This window comes from Talpa occidentalis, unplaced genomic scaffold (genome assembly GCF_014898055.3).
Source record: "Talpa occidentalis isolate TD23 unplaced genomic scaffold, MPIMG_talOcc4v2.1 talOcc4.12, whole genome shotgun sequence".
Classification (NCBI taxonomy): domain Eukaryota; kingdom Metazoa; phylum Chordata; class Mammalia; order Eulipotyphla; family Talpidae; genus Talpa; species Talpa occidentalis.
The window spans coordinates 98,380,185-98,403,850 of record NW_023601212.1 but is presented as its reverse complement, the minus strand read 5'-3'; the positions used below and the strand labels follow the sequence as shown (position 1 = coordinate 98,403,850).

The 23,666-nt window shown below is 55.3% G+C and overlaps 1 protein-coding gene across 1 annotated transcript in view; it reads left to right on the top strand.

The window, feature by feature from the left end:
• ABAT (4-aminobutyrate aminotransferase) overlaps nt 1-23,666 on the top strand; it is a 64,704-nt gene that overhangs the window by 10,248 nt on the left and 30,790 nt on the right. Inside the window, exon 2 of the mRNA XM_037507627.1 lies at nt 22,323-22,421. Within this exon, the coding sequence (XP_037363524.1) occupies nt 22,352-22,421 (70 nt within the window). The 5' untranslated portion in view covers nt 22,323-22,351. The remainder of the gene's footprint in view (nt 1-22,322; nt 22,422-23,666) is intronic.

Sequence of the window (23,666 nt, the reverse complement as noted above, 5' to 3'; positions counted from 1 at the left end):
TCATAGCAGGAATCAAGAAAACCTAAATAAGGGACCAGGAAAGTGGGTAACTATAAGAAAGTGAAAATCAAAACCAACAAAAAACTATGAACCAGAGACACTTTTAGGGGGGCGGGGGCGGGAGGGGAGGGATTGGGGTCAGAATGGGGCATGTGCAGTTGTATGGGGGAATATAAAAATAAAATTTATTATTTAATTAAAAAAAAAACATTCTCTCCTGGACTAGCTGAATTTGATCCTTGTTCTATGTGTTTATTGACCACTTGGAGCTCGATTCTATCAAGCGCCTGTTCAGCTCTCCTGCCCACCTTTCTGTTGTCTCATCTACCCTTTCTTCTTACTGCTTTGCAGGAGTTTTTATCATGCTGGGTCAGGACCCCTGCCAGTTAGATGTCTTCCAAATACCTTTGTCTCTGTGGTGTAATTTTACTTTTCAGTGGTGATGTTTGAGGATTGGAATTTTAGTTGTGATATTGTTCATGTTTTTTCTTTTATACCTTTATGTTCTGTTTCAGAAATCCAGTTTCCCAGTTTGCCACCTCTGCTATCTTCTAGGAGCTTTCATGGGTTGATTTCATTGGGTGATTTCATGGGTTGATTTTTTGCGTCACGACTCATGTTTTCTTTCCCTGTGGATGATCCTACCGTCCTGATGTCTCTGTCCTGTGCTGGAGGTCGGCGCCCATCACACACAGGGCTGTGTCTCTGTTTCCTGTTCCATTTCCTTGCCAAGTGTGCTTGTTTGTCCTCACACCACGTTGTCTCAATCACTATAGTCCTAGAGTATGAAAGAACACGCTAGTTCGGCTTCTGCAGAGACACAGTCCCAGATGGTATCGTGATGGTGATATGATTTTAAGCACAAACAGAGCTTAGGGCTTAGGGACATTTACAGCTTGTAAGACCTGGACCCAGTAGTCCTACAAACAGATGTATTGTGTATGCGGGGAAAAGAAGGAGATTTGATCTGGTGGGTGAGGGTCAGGGAACACTGCCCTGGGGAGGAGCCTCCTGAGTTAAAATCAAGGTTGAGTAGGAATGAAGGACTCAGAAGCAAGGGAAAAGCATTTTGGCAGTGGGAACAGCATCTGCAAAGCCTACACAGACATGAGATCCAAGTGACAGAACCCAGAGAGAAGAGGAGGAGGTGGACACTGAGACTGAAAATGTCAGCAGGGCCAGACCTCAAGGCTTTTGAATCACAGTCAAGGGCTAGATTTTATTTATTTATTTTTGTTTGTTTGTTTGTTTGTTTGTTTGTTTTTATAGAGGCATGTTTTATTTATTTATTTGTTTGTTTGTTTGTTTTGTTTATACGAGCACTGGGTACAGTCAGAAGCGCGGGAGGGTGAGAGGATTCACCAGAGCCAGAGCGGGGAGCAGAACAGGCAGAAGGACCAAAGGACACTGCTGAGGGGAGCAGCGGGCGGCAGGAGAGGTCTGCGCGCCATGTGGGACCCTCCTCTGGTGGCCGGGGAACAGCCGGGAATCGAACCGGCGCCTCAGAGGCCGCGGGCAGCTTCGCAACCCAGCGCTCAACCGTTACGCCACCGGGGAGGCCCAAGGGCTAGATTTTAGACCAAGAACAACTATCCTAAGGAAAGGCAGCCATGTGTTGCTTAACGATGAGGAGGCATTGTGAGAAATGCGTCGTTAGGCGATTCTATGTTTGTGCAGATGCCACAGTAGCAGTGGATTCTGTGCATCTAGGGACCGTGCTGAGCAAAACACAAGATTAAATCAAGCACGGCGGAAAGGGTACTAACAAGAGGCCCAGTGGACGGGGCCAGATGAGGCTGCTGTACGAGGCAAGGACAGCTTGGAAGGCACTAGGGGCCTCAGGACCACCTGTGTATATGTGGGCTGTCCGGGATCAAACTTGCCATGCGCTGCACAAGTGGCAAGGATCCCCTCGAATCTTCCAGATTCGGGGCGGTGCCAAGACCCTTTTCATCTTGCTGGCACTGTGGCGACCCCTGGAGCAGCACATTGGCCCGTTTAGCTTCACCTCGGGGCTGCTGGCACCGAGCACGGCAGATTCGCTAGCAGTGGGAGCAAGGCTCTCTGCCAGCCGCTGCACCTGCCGGCGCCATGTCGGTCTGGCATGCTTGCCCCTGCCTGGCGAGGAGGGCCTGCCGTGGGGCTATCCTGGGATGGGCCTGGCGCCAGGTGCCGGGCTGCAAACTTAAGCCCGTCCTCCTCCGGCATCTTCTGTGCTCGTCACCTCATGGAGGGCTCGTTGTTCCCACGCCCGGATGAGAAAATGGAAGCTCAGAGAACTTAAGTCATGGCCGAAGGTCACACAGCTCCCAGGGACACAGAAGACAGTTTCCGCCTCGCTACAGATTTTATTTTCTCCACTTGAGTGGTGCTTTTTGCCTTTGGAAAGACAGAGTCGATGACCGCACTGATGAGGAATTTCTCTGCATAGTTACAACATTTTTTTTTCTGGCAAGGATGCCAAAATGTCCCCAATTCCGTGCCCTGGGCTGAACTGATAATTACCTGAGCCGGAGCCCCTTGCGCTGTTCCAGGCACGTTTCAATTAGGCAGCCAGCGGGGGCTGGGGGCCCTTCCGCGCTGGCTAGAGCAACAGCGTTGGTTTCCATCAAGACCTACGTCTCGGGGTTTTTAGGGATGTGGGGGTGGGAGAGGGAACTCTCCATACCCCAGCACTTAAACTCCCATTAAACAGGCGCCTCCCGCTCCGGGAGGGACCCCAGACAGCAGACAAGATTGATGTTCCCGGAGTCCAGCCATCTGCTGTGCTCCCGCAGGGTGCTCGAGGCAGGAATTTGTTGGACAAAACAGAAGCTGGAGCCTCAGGAGGGTTTCAGAGCCTAGAGAGGTGGTGCAGTTTTGGGGGACAGATGGGTGTCCCCCTTGGTTTGGGGTATGTGGGGGAACCCCAACTGCAGTGGTGTTGGACCCCCCTTTGCCGACTGCACCCCAGTATTAGCCATGCAGCTTTGGCTTGTTGAGCATCTGCTCTGGGAACCCCACTTGGGGTGTGGTTTCAGATGCATTTTACAGATGAGGGGCTCCCCAGGAACCCAGCAAGCAGCTGGGATGTGAACCGCTCCCCAGAATGGCTTGGTTTGTGTGTTGCGGTTAATCCATCACTGTGATGACCTACCTGGCCCTTAAGAGAAGGGTTTCTGCCCCCAGGTGCGTTTGGCGGTGCCTGAGCCGTTTTGGGTGGTCACACTGGTGGGGTTGGAGGCAGTACTGGCCTTCAGTGCTGCTAGCACCCCACCCCACCCCAGCGCCTGAAACTGGGCATTTGCCATAATGCCCTCTTCCTGCTCCAGGAATGGAGTCAGCGCAGGCCGGGGGCTGAGTGCCGGGCACCCCAGCTCACCACCTGGGCCCCAGGCGGACCCTGTGGCTTCATGTGGGGGCAGACCTCCCCCCTCGTCTCAGGGTTTGCTGCGTGTCCAGCCACCTAAGTAAGCACTAACCCCCGCTGGGTAAGGAGAGATTCCCTTGGCCCTGGCCTTTGAAGGTGACAGGTCCCTGCTAGGAGATAGCCGATAGTGACCGAGTTTGACCAGGTCTGGTGATCTCTAACCCCGAGAAGGTGATAAAATGGGGCAAGCTTCCCTCTAGGTGCGGGCTGGTTGGGAAGGTCCCTGCCCAGGCTCATCTGGGGGCAACCTGCGCCCACTGCACCCCGCACCCCCACTTGCCCGAGGAAGGCCTGCACCAGGGCTTGGGGATATGTGCATGCACACGCGTGCGCACACACACACAGAGCCACCACGCTCATTTGGGATGACATGAAGGTCCCCCAGGATCTGCTTTGACAGGGACCCCTGGGACTCCTTTCTGCTCCCAGTACTTTCTACGTGTCATTGTTAACCCTCACAGCCACCCTCAAGGTCAGATCTGTTCTCATCAGCATTTTCCATGAGGAAACTGAGGCACGGAGCGGTTCAGTAACTTTTCCAAGATTATGCTCGGCTGAAATTTTCATCTTACGTAGCTGAAAGAGTTCAGGGGTGGTCTGGCCTGGAGAAGCAGCCCCCTCTGCCTGGGGCAGGAGAGATTGGTTTTGTTCCATTTTCCCGTTTTCTCAAGTAGACTTTTGAGAACACTGTAGATTCAGCAGCTCTAAGAAGTAAAGCAGAGATTCCCTGTCCCCTTCTCCAGCTTGCCCCAGTGGTGACCACTTGCTGGCCTGTCCCACAATTTCACAACCAGGAAACTCACGCGGTTACCGAGGTTCATCCTGAGCAATCATATCCGCACAGTCATTGGTGTTATAGGGGCTTATTTTTGTTGATTGTAGTATTTTTTATTGAGATGATGTTGGTTTACATTGTTGTATTTTAGAGTGGAGGATCCCCCTTCGGGTGCTGTTGCCAGGGTGCAGCCAACCCCAAAGCACCATAATCCTCCACCGTGGCCTGTTGTGCTCCCTCCCACTTTATTCTCACCCCTCCCGTCCTCATCTAGATGCATCAGTTCTTTGGTCAACTTCCTTTTTTTAAAAAAAGATTTATTTATTTTTATACAAGAACCGGGGTACAGACCAGATGTGTGGGAGGGTGAGAGGATTCACCAGAGACAGAGTGGGGAGCAGAACAGGCAGTCTGACGAAGTACACTGCTGAAGGGAGCAGCAGGCGCGGCAGGAGAGGTCTGCTGCGCCATGTGGGATTCTCGCCAGCCGGCCAGGATTGAACCCGTGCTGCAGAGGCTGCAGACAGCTTCACAGTGCAGCGCTCAGCCCGCTGCACCACCAGGGAGACGCTGGTCAACTTTCAAGGATTAGTTTTTTAGTCTGACTTTATCTGACCCTCTGTTTGATTTCTCTATATTCCACATCTAAGTGACACCATCTGGTATTTATCTTTCTCTTTCTGATATATCTCAGTCAGCATTATCCCTTCCAGCTCCATCCATGTGGCTACAAATGACACATTTATCATTTTTGATCACCACGTAGTATTCCATTATATACACAGACCACATCTCCCTGATCTACTCATCTGTTTGGGGGCGTTCAGGTTGTTTCCATAGCTTGGCAATTGTAAACGGGGAGGCAGGGAACATGGGAGTGCAAGTTTCTCTTTGAATTAGTGTTTTTGTGTTCGTTGGGTAGATTCCTAGGCGTGGATTACAGGTCCTATGGCAGCTCTATTTGTAATCTTTTGAGAAACCTCCATTGTGGGTGGGTTTTGGGAAATGCACATTAAAAGAAAAAATTTACTGTGAAGATAAGTGTGTGTCCGTGTTCCACATAACACCATCCCTGGGAAACACAGGTGAAACCTCAGCGGCTGGGTGGCTTGTGGGCGGCTTCTCCTGGCGCGCTGGGAAGACGTGTGACTCAGCCTCCTCACCTAGAGAAGGGGCGTGACCTCACTGCACTTGGGTTTCATAGCAGACCCTTGAGACGGTAGCCCCATTCCTTACCTGCCACGCTTCAAACGGCTTGCCTCCTCAGCCTGTTTTCTTACTCTGCTCAGTGGGAGGGTTGGCCAAGATGGCAATGAAGTTCTTATCCAGCTTGGAGGTTTTAAATTTGAGATTCCTTGTCGCCTCCACCACTTTGCTAGTGGAGGGACTTGCATCCTGGTGGAATCGACATCCCCGGAGCCCCTCCAGAGGCCTGACCTTGGGCCAGCTGCAGGCGGGAGTTTGTGAGCAGAGAAGATGCAAAGGAAAAGGCCACTCCTGCAGCTGCGGCGTCCTGACACCCCTCGAGGGGGCGAGTTCCAGTTTTGGGCACAGCAGAGTCTTGTGCACCTTATGCTCCGCATTTCCTAACCTCCCCTGGCGGTTTCCCGAGAACACAAGGCCCAGTGGGCTGGGCTTGGCCAGAGTCACTGACCAGGCAGCCCAAAAATGGAGCTGAAGCCGCAGGAACTGGGGACCTGCTCACCATCCTTTGCCCAGACCCGAATGGCCACAAGCTCAGTTCTCCCCAGTGCCCGTGAGGCTGCTGGGGAGCAGAGGTGGCTGAGACAGACAAGGGGCAGTCCCAGAAACATCTGGAAAACACCTGGACACGAGGGAGTAGTCAGTGCCGGGGTTCAGATCCAAGCTGCGGTGATGGGCTTATGGGCTTGGGCCTCCCCTTCCTGGGGTGTAAATTTTGAAGTGGGGGAACTGACTGCCATCTGCAAACTGAAGACGTGAGTGGAGCGCGGGCCCTGACTGATGTGACACTGGAGACATTGACAAGAGAGCACATTCCTCTCCTGAGGCTGCAGAAACAGCACCTGCCCCCGGGCTCAGGGCAGCAGAGATGTCTTCTCTCATAGTGCGGAGGCCAGGGTCCCGGGGTCCCATGGCCTTGGTCCCCCAAAGCTCCCAGCCTGCAGTTTTGTGTGGGCCCTGTACTGCCAGTGGGCTCCCAGCTTGCAGCAGTGGCTTTGGAAACCCGCACCCCAGCTCCTAAGGGCCACACGAAACTAAGGGAGGAGAGCTGTGGGGCGCAGGCAGATCAATGGGGGGCAGCCCCAGAGGGGATCAAAATGGAGCACTCTCCCTAGAACGGTCTTCTGTCCTCAGCAGCTGATAAAGCAGGCATGACCCTCGTGAGGAAGCTGAGGCCCAGGAAGGCTGAACCTGCTGGAACAGGCAGCGGCCAGAGAGCTGGAGTTTGACCTGAAGCCTCAGGGCGCAGCCCGAGTGCTGCCCTCCCGCCCTGCTGCCCCTACGGCTCCACATCGGTGGGATTCACCCCCAAAGCCCCAGGATGTGGCAGAGCCTCTGAAACCGGTGACTTCAGCCGTTCGCAGTAGCCAGGGCTGGAAAACAACTCTTGAGCAGGCGGTGTCTGAGCTGAAACCTGAGGGAAGCCGGGAGACGCCGCCCGGGTCTCTGGGGAGGGGGTTCCGGGCCTCTGGGGAGGGGGTTCCGGGCCTTTGAGGTCGGCTCTTCCAGTGCGTTGTAGAGCAGGAAGGGGGTGTGTGGCTGGAGGGGAGCAGACAGGAGACCAGGACGAGAGGCAGAGGGGGTGCTGGGCCTCCTGGCGCCCTTTTTCTCCGGCTTTGCTCGCCCATAGGACAGATGTGAGCTCAGGGAGGACGGAGTGACCCCACTTCACTTTGACCAGGAACCACTAGGCTCCGTGCTGAGTGCTGATGGCCGAGGGGGGCTGAGCAGGCAGGGAGAGGTCAGGGGCCACAGTGACTAGCCTGGGGGCCTGGGTGTGCGGCCATGGTGGAGTGGAAGTGGGTTTTGGGTGTGGGTCTAAGGTGGCACCCCCAGAACTTACAGATGGAGCCTGTGACGGGAGAGAGGCTGTGTGGAGGAAGAGTGGCTGGGACCTCAGTGCTGGCACCAGAATTCAGGCAGAGCTGACGGGTAAATAGCCCCTGTTGTTCTATTTATCTGGGTACCTTCTACTTACAGCAGGTGACACCGCTTTCCAGACAGAATAGGGATATAAAAGTTTCCTCTTCAGTGTATCTCTGTCATGAAGCAAAATAACTTCAAGAAAAAAAAAAGGGGGCTAATAAATATAAGGACAGAAAAACTAGGCAGGCTGCAGCCTGGGACTCGGAGAAGCAGGCACCCCGGAGTGTCTGCGGGTGCACGCTGCAAACTGCTGTCTGGAAACTGAACTCCCTGAAATGGCAGCAGTGATTGCCCCTTAGTCCTCAGGAAGACAGACCCACTGCCACCTCCAGGCCTGGAGTCCCCAGATCCATGTCAAGCAGACTTTTTCTGCAAAGGGCCAGACGCCAAATATTTTTGGCACCGCGGGCCACGCGGTTCCTGCCTCAGACTCAACTCTGCTGCGGCAGCACAAAGGCAGCTGCGCACGGCCGAGCCTAAGTGTGTTCCCGCAGATCTTCACATGCAAACGCTGGAAGCCGCTGTGTCCGCAGACCCAGAGCCTGCAGTTTGAATCCCAGGGCAGCAAAGCCTCGGAAGCCTTCTCCTTCCTGGCCTTCCCGCAACTCCAGCCTTCCTAATAACTCCATCTTCCATTTCCCCAGTGAGTTGAGAAGTTCCGCGCTGCGCCGACTCTAATTGCACCAAATTCCCCAATGGGGCTGACCTACTTTCGACTTTTTAAGTCTTCCCACCTGGGAGTTGGAATCCAGCTTGACCTGGCTCACTCCAGAATATCCTGGAATCTTATCTCTTTTCAGAAACCAAACCAAACACGGATCGATTTCCAGGTGCCTCTGGGGCTCTCTGCTAAAGCCATGTCACGTTATCCAGTGGCTGTTTTCCTATAATTAAATGTCTAGACACCCTCAGCGGCCCTCCATTGAGGTGATTGGTCTTTCCTTGTTATAATTTCTCTTGGTACGTCATTTGACAGCTAGAGAGGCTTCCTTCCGCTAGACATTTGGATCAGTTAATAATACAGATCACTAAATACGAACGGGCCACTCCGTAGCCCCACATTCAAGACAGAAAACACTTTCTTTCCAGCCTCCCTGACTCACGTTTGCCTTGTGGTTTTGTCTCGGTGCCTCCATGAAATTGTAGGCAGGCTGCATATGCGATCTTTTTGCTCTCATTGCCTCGCATCAAAAATCACTTCCCTGCCTCTTCAGTTTCCCACGACGGACTCAGGTGTGCTGGCCCTGTGTCCGGCCGTCCTCGGCCGCTGGTGACCTCGCTCTCAGCCAGACGCGCTTCTAAATTACACTGGTGAGAACATCTCCAAGCACAGAGCTGTTCCTTCAGTGAGGATTACTGGCTTCGGCTACATTCCTGGAGGTGGAATTATTTGGGGTTAAAATATCTCTTGAGTCCCAGTGATGGCATTGTTTTCCCAAAAGGTTGGACCCAAGTACTCCTAGCAGAGCCCAAGGTGCTGTCCTCGGCCTCTCAGATCTGAGACCAGAAATACAAGTAGCCTGACTCCCCGCTGGTTCTTTAGTCTGTGGGTTTTTCATTTTGGGTCTCACCTCAAAGAAAGGAGGCTGATCCACAGCTAACACACACCCTGAATTCACAAGGCAGGTGGCCTGTGGCCACCGCAGCTGCTTCTCTAGCAAAGCTGTGTGCTGCTGGGTCCCCACTGTTTTTGCAGAGCCCTGGACCTTCAAGAACTTGACACCATAGGATCCTGGTGGCTTTTTATGTAATTGTAGGAACTCTGGGGAAGTTACTTCTCTTCCAGGTCCTCAGAGCTCCCATATGTAAAAGGGGAAGAGGATTCGCCCAACCGGTATTGAATGTGCCAGGTCCCGTGCTGCCTGCTCCCCAGGAGGGCAACTCCCCTCCTGGAAGACCAGGAGTCAGATGGAGACGTAAAGACAGGGTGCACGCACGCTGCAAACTGACAGGTGCGAAGAAGCAGTAACCCGGGAGCGAGACATGATCACAGCAGGTGATCGCATTGCCATGAGGTTCAGAACTTCTCAGGAGAAATCCATGCAAGACGTCATTGTCCAGACTAGTTTCCATCTGGGGAAAGAATTTCTGAAATGTCCCTAAACTGTTTACTCATCAGTTGAAAGTTCTCCAGTATCAGAACAAATGGGAAGTTGAGAAGAGGTATGAAAAGGCCCCTGAGATTTTTGGAGGAAATACCTTTAAAGATGCTTAAATGGAAAAGTTTACGTGGTGCTGTTAGAAGTTAAACTTGTTGATTGTGAGATCTATATAACAGATATATCGTTGCTGTTATAGCTGAAACAGTTTTCTAGAATGTTCTGGTAGTCTTAAAAAAAAAGCTGCTGTGAGGAGATAACATGGGATGTCAGAGACCTGGGGGGCACAGAACTGGCCAAGGAGGAGGGAGTGGAGCCGTTTAGGCAGCAACAATGGTCAGTGCAAAGGTCCTGAGGCCACAGAGCTCTGTGCTCCCCAAGAATCAGAGGCTAGAATGGCTGGAGAGTATGAGCAAAAGGCAGATGGACCAGGAAGGTGGGGTGCTTGGCAGCACCTTGGAGTCCTCTTGAAGGGCTGGAGACCCACCCTGAGCTGAGAAGCAACAAGCAGGAGGTGAGGAAGCAGGACATCACTGTCCTGCTGTGTCCTGTGAGACCTGAGTGCTGGTCTGGAGGGGCTGATGGAAATGGGGGTTAGGGAACAGGTGGAATAGAGATCCCTCTCAGGCTGACGACCTGGTCATGTGCCAGAAATCTGGCCAAAACGTGGGTGACTTTTCTGCCAGATTGCAAGAACAAAGCCTCCATTTCTAAGGCGACAGTCGCACTGTGGAAACAAAAGCTGTTTGGACTGAACTCACTGCATCCCAGGCAGGAGTTAGGGGTGTTGCTGGCTTTGGGCTTTGAGTTGGTCCATGCTCATTCCAGAACCAGTTGTAAAGTCACTGCCACTGTCCGTGTCCCCAGGAGGGCATGGCCTATACTGGCCTATACTGCGGTCACCTGGGGGAAGAGCCCGCTGCCTTCCTACATGGATCACATGAAAGAATGCAGCCGCCTCTGTATCCGACAGGGAGCTTCTTTGAGCAGGTGGAGACCTGAGCCCCATCATCCTCTGACTCACACCCCTTCAAGACCAAAGGAGATGCGCAGTGGAGTTCATGGTCTGGCTTATTATTAATCTCAAGGTTCCATGCTGGTACGAAGTTCAGAGTGAGTTGTGTACTTTGTAACTAATATTTATTTAATCTTATGTGATAATTAATCTGATTATTTAAAATTAAGTACCAAGAGTCAAACCCTTCTTCTCTGAGTTTGTCATTTTTAGACCCGTGTGACTGGCACATTGTAATAAAATATTCAGCATTAGTGGCAACAACACAAGGGGTTTCTGGATGAACTTGGGCCCCAACGCCAGCTCTATGGTCTTGAGCAGGTTGCCTGAACTGGTTGCATTTTTCTCCTCTGTGGAGAAAGAGAACCTGCTTCCTCAGGTCGTGAGGGTAGATGGGGCTGATCCTTGTGAGGCTCTTAGGACAGGGCTGGGCATACCACAGGGGCTCTGTTAATGCAGCCAACACCCTTGTCTAAGGTTGAGACTCATTCTGGGGGTATCGGGACCACCTAAGCACCTAAGCACCTTCTCGGCCAGCCCCGCGTGGCCACCAGGCTCCTGGAATGTGGCGGGTCTGAACAAATAATACTAGATTTCCAAGACATAGCGTGACAACAAAGGATATTAAAAGTCCGTTGATTCATTTTAAATTGACTGCATGTGAAACGGTGATATTTGGGGTGTATCGGACTTAATCAAAAGTACAACTCACACTCATTTCATGTTTCCTTCATCCTGGTGACGTTGGCGCAGCGGTTGCGCTTTGCGAAGCTTCTGCGGCGCCGGTTCGATCCTCGGCTGCTGCCACCAGAGGAGGGTCATGGCGCGCAGATGCTCCCCTGCAGTGTATGCTCTCTCCCGGCTCTGGCTCTGGTGAATTCTCTCACCCTCCCGCGCTTCTGACTGTACCCAGTGCATGTATCAGCAAACAAATAAATAAAGCATGCCTCTATAAAAAAAAAAAAAATTTGTATTTCTTTTCAACAGCCCTGGTCTGAAGATATGATCGAGGAGTAGAAATGATGGCGGGATGGGAAAAGCGTGAATGTTTGGGCTAATGTGGGGGCACTGCCTTTCTGCAGGCCATTTAGGGGGGTCACCTGATATCTGTGTGCCTCAGCTTTCTCATCTGCAAAATGGGGTAAGACTCCCCACCCCCAAGGACTGTTTTGGGGCTAAACAGAATCACATGTGTAAAGTGGCTAGCGAGTGCTAGGCGCCCAGTAGGTGTGCTGTCCACAATGAAAACAAAGCTCGCCGCTTCGGCTGCTGGGCTGCTTGCTGTTCAGAAGGGGCAGAGTAGACCCGGAAGACACGTGAACGACACCTCTCATTGTTGAGCAAGATGACTTTTGCAGCCTGTTTTCACATCCACGCCCTATTTGACCTTCAGAATGACCCAAGAGGTCGAGTCGGCCCCTTAGAGACCGGGCAAAACTGAGGCATTGAAGCCCTTCAAGGTCTAAGCAGGCATTTTCCCGTCAACCCTGATGTGCACCCCCAAACCTGCCAAGCCTCAGGGTATGTTTCAGTGTTTACTTCCCCCTGCAGTTGGGTAGCTCAGGGGTGGCCCCTGCACAAAGGAGAAGACGGACACCTAGAATAACCCTAACCCAGGCAGGGCTCGGTGCAGGCGGGGCTCATCATACAGGCAGGGCTCGCGGGTCAGGCGGACTCGAGGTGCAGGCAGGGCTCGTGGTACAGGCGGGGCTCGAGGGGCAGGTGCGAAGGGGGTGTTATCTAGAAAGGCAGGAAAAGCTTCCTGGTCTCAGTTCTTTGGCTCCCCAATCTGGTGGAGAGTTAGTGTTGACACTGTGGCAGGACCGGGGGGGGGTGAGTGAAGGTAAGGAGAGGCAAGAATCAGGGGTGGCTCTTGGGTTTTTGACTGGAACAAAAGGGCAGACAGTGGTTCTGTTTCCAGGGATGCTGAACACAAGAAAGGGGATGGGCATAGTGAAGGGAAAATGATCGGCATCTGCCGCACCAGGAAGAAGGTTCAGGAATGGCGAATCATGGTGGAAACCAAGAGGGTGCATGAGATCTCCCAGGGGTGCAGGGATGGAAGGGTGCTCTGGTGGGTGATGGGGAGATGGAGGAAAGGATGAAGAGAGGGCTGGGAAGATGGGGCCATGGAGGGAGGGTGGGCTGGAGGGACTGACAGAAATCTGGGTTTGTTCTGTCTAAACCATTCTGTTTGGACTGAAGCCTGTGATATTGCTATTGTTAAAAAATGATTCGGCACTTCATTTTATAGAGGCTGAAGTACTTGAGGGGGCAGGTTACCGATGCCTGCAATTTACTTTGAAATGCATCAAAAAAGTCCAAAGTGAGCACGGGTGGTGGAGGTAGATGTATGATAACGTGCTCGGGGAGCAGCCACAGCAGTGGGGCTGGCCGTGGGCCTACACGTATTCGCTGCAAAATTCTCTTCACTTTGCTGGATGTTGGAAATTTCCATAACAGATTCATGGGGAACGTTTCTCAGTGGTCGCATGTTGGCAATTTTATGGGGTTTTGCCTAATATCTACGCGTTTGGCCGAAGAGATCCTTCCAGGCCCCCCTTCTGTAGCATCAACACATCTGCCTTGCAGAGGCCCCTCTGGTCTTATTTTTCCCAGAGCTGGGGGCTGGGGTTCGGTGTTTCTCCCTCCCAGAGTTCAGGGTGAATTGGCCCAACGTGCTGATTACTGCGCCGGGTTCGCTGGTATCTGGCTCGTAATAATTATAGATTTCCTCTGTGATTGGGTCCCATTCGTTGTCACGGCAACGGCGTAATAGCTCAACTGAAGAGCTGTCACAGTGATTTAGAACCAACACGTCTCTCCTGCAGCCTCCAGTCTGGGTGCCCCCGCCCCTGTTGCTGTCGTCATGGCAACTGATGAGCAGCACATGACCAAAGACTCCGCACCCCCTCCAATGCCCTCCCCTGTCTTGTGACCATCCCCTCTTCCTCTCTCTCCCCTCCACCGCTGCTCCCCCCAGACCAGTTGACCCCAGCTTAGGCTAGAATGAGGGGGAGGGGCTGGAGGAATGCCCAAACCCAGCCCCACAGAGAGCAGATCAGGGTGACTGTAAGAGGGAGCAGCACCTCTCCCCGCCTCCCTCTGCCCTGCCCGGGGCTGTCCTCAGAGCCCCTTCCTGGCCGTGGCCAGGCTGTCCCTGAAGCGGCCGCCTCCGTCCCGGGGGAGCCATCCTGGGCTCTGAAGCCTTGGATCTGCACTCTGTAGCTTCAGGGGTTCCGGAGCTTGTTCACGAAAAATCTAGGAGAAAGCTGAGCGGGGAGACAAGCAGGCTCCTTGAAGGTGCCAGACCGGGGTCTGCTCTCTCCACCTTAATCAAGCCGAGCTAGTCCTAAAGCTTCTCTTTAAAATTCCATGTTGTTTTTCTGTCTTTTTTTTTTTTTCCTGTCTCTCTTCCTCTTTGTTTCTATGTGCATCATTTCCTCTCTGTTTCTATCTGAAAATCTCGCTCTCTGAATCCATCGCTCAGTCTCGGCTGGCTCTCCGCCCTCCTCCGGCGCCTCCTCTCCCCAGCACTAGCGGGGAGCCGCTGAGCTCCCCCATCCGCTTCCAGGCAGCCCTCTGCCCCTCCTGTGCCCGAGCCCATGTTCTGGGCACTGCCCGAAGTCCGAGCACCTCCCGAGAGGGGAGCTGGTGCCCGGAGACTCCTCTTAGGATGCACGGCCGGGCTCGGCCCGGGGCTCTGCAGAGCAGCATAGAGGAGGCATTTTGAGCAGGCAGGAGCCGGGCTGCGGCAGGACCCCAACCCCAGGCGCTGTGAGTGCAGGCAGCTAGTGCGAGGTGCATGCCTTGTCTTCATGTGTGTGCGTGCACCTGCTGGCATGCGTCGGTGTGTCCCAGCGGGGGCCTGGGCTGCTGTCCGCGGCGCTGGGGTGCCGGGTGAGTGGCGCTCCTGTGTGTGCACCCGAGCGTGGCTTCCTGTCTGAAGGAGACAGACGTACATGATGGGTTTTTCAAGGATGCCCCGTGGACACAGCCGGGTGGTGCGAGAGTGAGGCAGAGGCGCCGGCTCCTGTCGACTGCTTGGTAGAAGCACTTCCTGCGTTCATCTGCCTGCTGTGCCAGGAAGTGAAGCGAGGTCACCTTGAACGGGCATCTCTGCTCAAGCCCCCAAATAAATCCTCCTTTCCACATAAGGGCTAACGCGATGCACGCGTGCACACACGCACACCTTTCTCTTTGAAACTCGGGGAGGCTGCGTGGGCCGAGATGGGGGAAAGACAGAGGACGTGGCCCTGCGGCTCTCGCACTTGGCCTCCTGGGTGGCTTATGCCAAGATCAGGGAGAGGAAGCTGGTATGTGACTCCACTGGCATCTTAGACTTCCGTGGTCACATTAGGAGTTTGTTTTGGGTTTTTTTTTTCCAGAAGTAGCCGGTGTCCTCTGGAGGTGGCTCAGGGGCAGCAGAGTTAGAAGCAAAATGACATCTGCGGGGCGAGACGGCCGTCCTTCCTAGTCCAGCCTTGCCGGCCTAGGGTCCCGCCGTTGGTGCAGGAGGCTGGCAGCCACGTCACCCAGCCTTTCTGCTTTGCCTGTCCCTGAATATTTGAGAGACTTGGCAGCTGGATGAATGGTCAGCCCCCTGCCCGGGACGCCCGAGGGGAGGGAACAGAGAAAGGACCAACTTCAGGAAGGCTCCGGTCCAAGCAAGAGCAGACCCCAGTCTTTGAGGGGTGACCTCACACTCGCAGGCCTTGCTCCCACCTGCTCCCTCGTCCCCCTCATCACAGCCTTTGTCTGCCTTGGCTCAGGCACTTGGTACAAAACCAGAGTTATCTCTTGAGTATCCGCTGCTGCCTCCAGGAGCTCTAAACCCCAAGGACAGCTGATCCTCCAAGCACCCCCCTCACCTCCCTCCACATACCTCCCCCTCTAGCATCCTGTCCCCCAGGGATCTCTTTCTCCACCTCTGCCCATGAACTGCCCTTGGTTTTACAAGAACATGAAGGAAAGCCTTGATTAAGATGAAATACCTGAAAAACACCTGGCCTGGGTGGTTAAAATGTCAGTCAGAAAAGGCAAAAGGACAGAGAAATGGGTCCAGGTTGAGAGAGATGAGGGGCCTTGCAAGCACGTGCAACGAATGGTACTGGGTGGAGCTGGGGCCACAGAGCAGCCACAGAAGACGCCTGGGGACGAGTAGGAGAACCTGAGGGTGGGCTGTATTTAGGAGTTAATGTCAGAGCCGCAGTCGCTTCCTGGTGGGAGAAGACCCGGGGTCTCTGACTGTTGCCACATGAACATCCCCGCTCTTAAAAGCTACAGACTGAAGGATTTAGGGATGAATAGCACAATGTCTGCAACTAACTCTCAAATAATTTAGAAGATAGATGATGGATGGATGGATGGATATAGGATTGCAAGTGTTGCTGAGCTCTGCTTGCAACTTTTCTGTGGGTCTGAACATTTTTTGAGTGCCTACAGCGTGGCCTAGTTGTGTGCATGGATTTTCTCCTTCCGTCCTCAGAGCAGCCTGGGGACGAGGTGGCCCATCATACCCATTTTCCAGCTGAGAAAACAGAGGCAGAGTCAGGTTCACACCCAAACCCCCTGGAAGGCTTGTGGTCACATGATTGACATGTGATGTGTCGCGTGGTTGACAGCCCGCTGGTCACGTGAGTGACTTGCAGTGGGCCGTGTGATCCAGTCATTGTGGCCACATCCAAGCAAGCGGCAAGCCTGCCCGTTGGGTTGAAATAACTTTTTACAGAGAGCAGCGGATCAGGGTGCCTGTCGTCACTGTGTCCGGGACTTCCCCTTCACTGACTCCCTGCACCAAAAAGCCTCACGTCGTGGCTGGCAGAATGAGAAAGCAAGAAAAGGCAGAGGAAGCCTTTCCATAGTCCGTGGCTGAGCCTCCGTGGCGGCGTCTCCTCTACCCGGCTACCCCGAGCCCCATAGAGCTATAAAGGAGCTTGTTCTCCCCCCAGGAACCCTTCACTCCATTGGGTGGGGTAGGGCTCCTCATGAAATTGGGGGCAGGGGAAACGAGAGTTGGGGTGTCGAGGAAGTGCCACGTGTGGCTGAGGCTGGAATACTCGACTGGGGCAGTACTGGGACACCCGAGAATGTGTGGCCAAAGCTGAGAGTCTGCAGGGAGGTGGCGGCGGCTGCGCCGTGGCTGGAGGGGCTGTTCCCCGGCAGAGAGCATGTGTGGGCCTGAGTTGCTGAGTTGTGCGATGATGTTTCTGGGTAGGGACCCACCGACTGGTGTGCCCAGATCTTGGTCTTCAAGCCCAGAGCACTCTAGCTCTAACCCAGCTGCACTCCCCAGCTGTGTGTCCTCAGGCAGCGGCTCTTCCTCTCTGAGCCTCCTCCTCACACCCCAAAATGGGAAGAGCACATTTGCCTCCCAGGATTAGAGAGGCCCCCAGGGGCGCACAGCAGAGCGCCGCACAGATGGAAGTGACAGTCCATGAGTGACTGGAGCACTCCCAGGATGTGGGAGTACTCTCAGGCACACCCCGTGGCCCCACCCCCAGCACAGTGCTCCCGCCTGCCCGCCCACCTGCTCGCCCGCAGCGTGGATCTGGAAGGAGACCACTGGTTTGAGCTCAGGCCCTGGAGTGTTTGCACACTCTGCAGTCCCTGGAGACCTGAGGGCGGCCTGTTTGCGCTGGGCTGGGCAGGAAACGGCTCTCCTGCGGTCACTCTGACCTCATGGGAGTCGACCTCATGGTCCCGTGGACAGAGCAGGACACGTGTCTGTGGGCTTCCCGGGCGCTCCAGAACCAGCTGTGGCCCAGAGCAAACTATAACAACCTGACTGCTGCTGCGTGGGGGTGGGGCGGCCCGTCAGTGCTGGCACAGCCTCCCTTCCCCACAGATGCCCAGGGATCGAGCTCGCCTGCTGGTCCCTCGCAGGGTGGGGATCCTCCTGCCCCCAGAACAAAGGCGCGCTCTCTCTCACATCCCCGGGGCTTGGGTTTGAGGCCTAGTCTGTTCTTTTCCCCTGCACTTTGTTCCCAGGCTGGGGGCCCCGCCTTCTAGCAGCCGCCTCTCTGTTCCCTGTGGTTTCAGTTCAGTGTGAGTTCAGCTGCTGCTTCCTGACGGGGCCTGCAGGCTGGGGGCGGGGACACAACCTGAGGATGCAAGAGGCTGGAGCCCACCAGCTTCTCCCTTGTGGAACCTTCGAGCCCAGCCTCAAGTTCAGGCTCATTGCTGAACGGCTGTGTGCAAAATCCTCTCACCGCAGCCTGTTCAGGCCCCAGGTTTCTCTGGAGACTGAGGAAATGGCCGGCCAGGAGCCAGCGACTCTGTCTTGTAGGCACTATCCACTGGGCCCTGCCCCATGGAGTCCCTCGTGACCATGTGGGAGGTTTCATCCTTTCACAGATGGGGAGTCGGGGCCCCCTGATGGGGGAACCAGGGCATCCAGCTAATACATGCACCTTGGGACCCCGCTTCTGGCTCAGGTTACTTTCTCAGCTGCAGCCTCAGTCCGCGCTTGCCCGCTTCCAAGAACAGTGTTCCTCGCCCCTAGGCGAGCCACTGATGTTGGGGTGATGCTCCAAGAGGCAGTTATAGGAGATTCTGATGTGGGGGGGGGTCCATGCTGCAGAAAGTCAGGAGAGGCTGCGGGATCTAGGGCCGGCGGCGGGAAGCCAGGAACGCCATAAAGCCCTCTGTCCCTGTCCGTCACAGCCGTGAATGGGGCCCTGTTAGCCATCTGCAGAGGCCCCAGGCTCTGGCTTTCTTGGTTGCCATGGTGACCCCTGCACTTGGCTGAGTGTGTCATTGTGTCCACTGAGTCGGCAGAAAAGCCAGTGGGCTCGCCCGAGGCCGGGAAGAATGTAGCACTTTTCTCTTGGCCCCAAGAGCAGATCGGAGGACGGGAGCATTTGCACACCCCAGAGAAGTCTGGGGGGTCCATTTTTAGACAATGATGCATGCAGATTTCATGTTCACCTGCCAGAAGGCCGCTGAACGGAGAGGTGCTCTAGACGCCATCGGTACAGGACACTTGGCCGGCGTTTGGCTTTCTCCAGGGGTCGCTGGCCGCCTGGCTCTGCTCTGGGGCTGGCACAGTACGGGCCCACATCCCAGGTCTCAGCTTCTCCTCTGCTCCCTGTGAGGCAGACTCCTTTGACATCACCCGCATTTTGCAGATAAGGACTGTTGAGGCACAGAGAGGCCACTTCCATGCCCAGGGCACACAGCAGGTAAATGATGCTGACTTCACACCCAGCATCTTGCACACCGATGCCTGAATGGTCACCTCAGGCCTCTCTCCCTGGATCTCTGAGATGTTTAACTCCCTAAGTCAGACACCTCCTTTGGCAGGGAGTTGGGGGTCATGCAGACCAGGGTTGAGCATGAGGTCGGGATTAGTTGTTCCGGGGGACCCTGTCAAAAGGGTCATGCTGGACAGTGGCCACTGGGAGGAATTGCTCTCCTGAGCACCAGGACCTTGAACATGCCCTTTGACCTCTGAGCCTGGCAGAATGCAATGACTGGTGGGAGGCTCCTTGCACACAGCAGGTGAGCAGGAAACCGCAGTCAGCATTTTCACCTCTGCCAGTCTCCCTGCAGAACAATTGGAAGGATTCCTCCCTTTCTTCCTCCCCCGTCCTCCCTCCCTCCCCCTGTTGATTTATTTATTTTTTTAAATTTTTATTTAAGCATACAAGAGTCGGGGTACAGGCCAGATCGCAGGAGGTGAGAGGATCCACCAGAGACAGTGGGGAGCAGAACAGGCAGACTGACTGAAACACACTGCTGAGGGGAGCAGCGGGGAGACAGGAGAGGTCTGCCGTACCCTGTGGGTAGCTCCCTGGCTGGGGATCAAACTCATGCTGCAGAGGCTGCAGAGAGCTTCCTAGTGCTATGCTTAACCCCTTGTGCTGCCAGGGAGTCCCCCCTCCCTCTGTGGATTTAAAAGTTGCACTCAGGCCTCTTCCCCCATCCCATCCCACCCTCCCAAGGCAGGAGCAGATAGGAGGGAGCAGATCACGCTCATGAGCATCTTCATTAAAGGAAAGGTGGGAGAGGCGGGTGGAAGGGCAGCTCAGGACCTGGCTAGACCAGGTCTTCCCACTTGCTTGGCTGGAGACACACAGCAAGAGGCCGCACACTCAGCGCCTGAGACTTAAGTTCCCTCCGGTGCCCTCCATCGCTCTTGTTCTGCTTGATGCATTACTCGGTGTCAGTGTGTCTTTCCATTCTGAACGTCATGGCAAAATGTGCCCGCTGGATGCTGGCCTGCCCGTCACACCTGTCTCATCCTGCCCGGCTGGGGCCGCCACCACCAGCCAGCCCTTAGTGGAATCATCTGCTCTGATTTTATTATAGACTTTTCCCAATCACCTTTATCTGCCACAAATGAAACTGGGGGGGTGGGGAGCAGAAAGGGCTCATGATTAGTAACTTCTAGGAAAACTACTTGCCTATAAATTAAAACTGCAGGGTGGTGTCAAGACAGATGTGAAGCCAATACAGGAGGGCTGTGCCCTGAGGGTGGGGGGAGTGACTGTGGCCCTGAGAAGACACCCACCTGGGTATTGGGCAGCGCTCTGGCCCTCACGCACGGTGCCCGCACATCCCTGCCCAGGGATACCTGCTGCGTGAAGGGGCGATGCAAATGCCTTGGCGGACGGCGAGGAGCCCCGCAGCGCCGGGGCAAGCAGGTAGCCGCCAGCCTGCCTGGTCAGTGCCATCCTCTGGACCCCTTCTGTCTCCCCCATTCTCGTTTTAAACTTGAATTCTTTCATTAAGGCCCAACGGACATGAAATCAACCGTGAACCATTTTAAGCGGACAGTCCGGCGCCTGTTAGTACAGTCACGAGGTTGTACAGTCACCACCACTGTCGAGTCCCAGGATAGCCGTATTTCCCCCATGGAAAGCCCACGCCCTCGGAACCCCACCCGGCCACCCCTCCTCCCAGCCTCGGCGGCCGGGGAGCCGCTGGCAGCCTGGGGTTCCCCTTGCTGGCCCGTGGCCTCTACCTCGAGGACAGGCCGCCGCGCAGGGGTTGCTGGGGTTCATGGCGTCATGACGCTGCAGCGTGGCAGGACCCCATGCCTTCTCGTGGTGGGGGGCACTCCTTGGTGGGGCTCAACTGCCTTTTCCTTTTACCCCAATAAGCATGGGGTTCTCTCCACCCGGGGCGGCAGTGGACGCTGCTGCTGGGCTTGTGTGCGGGGGTGGTTGTTTGAGTTCCTGCTTTCACTTACTGTGGAGTTGCTGAGTCAGTGTTTCACTTTTTGAGCACCCCAAAAGCCTTAGTGGTCACACCAACTCTGAGACTAGGGCTTGAGGAGCTGGGCCCTGGCTGCTGCCCTGGGCCTGCCCCAGCACCTGCCTTGGGAGCCCCTCCCCGGCCAGGTAACCCCAGCATCTCACGGACACCGAGTTCTGGTTCCCCTCACACACGGAGCTTAGCTGAGCAGAACCCTCAGGACAAGCCGGCAGAGCTGGGCTCCCCCCACCCACGAGGGGTCTCCGCAGGCCCTTCCCTCCCACTGCCCCACCCTCCCTATGCCAGGCCACTCTCCCTGAGCCTCCGAATCCTCTACCCTTTCCACTCCTGTGATGTTTGCTGGGGCCCAGCCCCCCCACTCCATCTTCCTAAGAAGGTTGCTCCGCATTTACTATTTATCGGGGGAGTGATTGCAGCTTGCAATGCTCTGGGGCTGGGGGGCAGCAGAACCCCAGTCCCAGGTCTCAGCAACCCCTCTGCTCGCCCTCCAGGTGGTCTCCTTTAGTGTCATCCCCCTTTTCAGAGAAGGAAACGGAGGCAGAGGGTTCCTTAACGAGCCCACGGGCGCACAGGTTTCTGTGGCTGCGGGACTCTCTCCACTTTCGGGGTGAGTCCCGGAGTCCCCATGGGCAGCATGACGCTGCTCCCTGATATCCCCTGGCTCCTTGCTCAGGCCAGCAAAGCACGGTTCCCTCCTGCCTTCTCGAGAATTGGTTGTTGACAGTGAACTCAGAAGTGCTCATTTACATATCTTACCAGGTTATTTTAAGACTTTATTGACGTTGTGGGTAAAGTTACCTAGAACATTAAACGGGCCCGTCCTCTGCCCGCCCCCGCCTCTCCTCCTCCGCTAGAGCATGAACTTCAGACAGAGGCGTGTTTACCCACCTGGGTCTCTCCCCAACCTAAACAACGCCATGCCTTGCCAGATGGGGGGAGCGCGCGAGCGCTGGGGACCACGGCCCTCGCTCTTCCAGGGGCTGGAATATTCGTGCCACGGGTGGTAAAAGGAAAGAGTGTGTGTGGTGTGCTCTGGTCTGTGATGCCAAAGTCAGCCGCAGGGCAAGGCCCTGGGGACACAGGGCAGGACTTAGGAGCACCAGGAGCTGATCAACACGCCTGTGAAGCGGAAGCTGAGGGCCCTGACCCCGGGCTGTCAGGGTCACATCCAGTTCGTTTCCACGCAGCCAAGCCAGTCCCACAGCCAGGGCGCCCACTCCTTCCCTAGCAAATTTGGGGTGGTTGGTTGTGCAGGAGATGTGCACCCCACAAAATGGGTTACCAGAGACGCCTCTGGGTCCTCGGGATTCCCAGATGAGCTGATGACCCGTGGTCAGTGCGGGCAGGACGGTGATGACGTCCGCTCTGGAGATCCCCAGCTGGGATCTGGCGTGTGGCTTGGCCAGGTGATGACATGCTGACCCCATCAGCCTGCTCACGGCGGGCTGCCAGCCAACTCCATCCGCGCGCTCTGCTTTCCACCTAGAAAACGGGCTTAGTAAACCTACCTGGGTGTGGCCAGGCAGAGGCACGCACACCTGCACGGGTGTCGATTGTCACTGTATGTGGAAAGCAAGGGATTTGACAGCCCACTAGCTAGGGAAGTGGTGGGTGCTTGGTCAGAAGGGAAGTGGTCTTCTCGGGCTAACTTTCTGGTTTCCTGGTCTCTTGCAGGGCGGGGGTCTGTTCCTGAAGGAGAGATCATGGCCTCCATGCTGCTCACCCGGCGGCTGGCCTGCAGCCTCCAGCACAAGTACTGCCCGCTCGTGCCCGGTAAGTCTAGGCGACTTGGCAGGTGCTGATCCTCAAGGACGACAGCCCAGACAAGCATTCCAGGCTGGACAGCCCTCGGGGGTAAAGGGACTGGCCAGCCAGTGATCACGGACCCGTCCACTATCCCTCATCTCCTGTCCCCGGCAGCAAACCCTCCCATCTCCACCATGCCTGTGGGTGGGCAGCTCTGAGGGGCAGGCACTGACACCCAGCAGCCAGGAGGACCAGGCTGTCACCTTCCCTAGGCAGGAACATAGGGGAGATGCGTGGCAGAGTTGCTGCTGATGTCCCTGCCGCGTCAACCGAAAGGCCAGTCGTGCGTCAGAGCGCAGGACAGGAGGGTGTCCCAGCAGTGTCCCTGTCCCTCCCTCCACACCCCCACACCCACCAGCCAGCAGTACAGCTCCCTGCTGCCCCATCTCTCTCGAGGCTTCCAGCATCTCTGCCTGCCCGCCCGGCAGCCCAGCCAGCCTGCCCATCTCTGCCTGCCCACCCGGCAGCCCAGGTGAGCCTCATGATCTCATGAGACCTCCCTTCCAGGGGCTCCTCCAGGAAGGCGAATTCCATTTTACTGGTGAGAAATCAGGCTCAGAGAAGTAAAGTCATTCTCCCAGAGTCACGCAGCCTCTTGAATTCAAGTCAGTCTGACTCCAAATGCTTCCCTCTCTTGCCTCCTGGCTCCCTGGAAGAGAGGGGCTAGCCCTAGGCCCCCTGCAGGTCCTCCAGTCTGCCCCCCCGGCTCGTAAAGTCCCCTGCCACTTGAAGACAGTGGCTGGCCCAGCCCTGGGCTTGCATGTTGAATGCTGGTGTTTCCACCTGGATGGGGTCTCTCCTCTCTGTTAGCAAAACTATTAGCAGGTTTATTTGGGAATGATTTTAAATGTCCAGAGAAGCTGCAGAAATAGTACAGAGAGATGCCAGGCCTCCCGCCCCCCTCATCGTTAACACCGCCGAATGCTCTTGTCACAGCTGAGAAATGACCTTGGGACGTTATTCTTAACCAAACCAGACTGCGATTTGGATTTCACCAGCTTGTCCCTTAATGCCTCCGCCTGCTCCGGGATCCAGACCAGCTCCCACAGATTCGGCGGCCACAGCTCCATGGTCTCCTCTGGCCTGTGACAGTTGCTCTGTTTTCCCTTGTTTTTCTTGACCTTGATAGCCTCAAGGGATCATTAGGCGGTTTTGAGGTTTGTTTTGCTTAATTATAAGAGAAGCGTACTCATGCTTGCCCAGAATCATGTT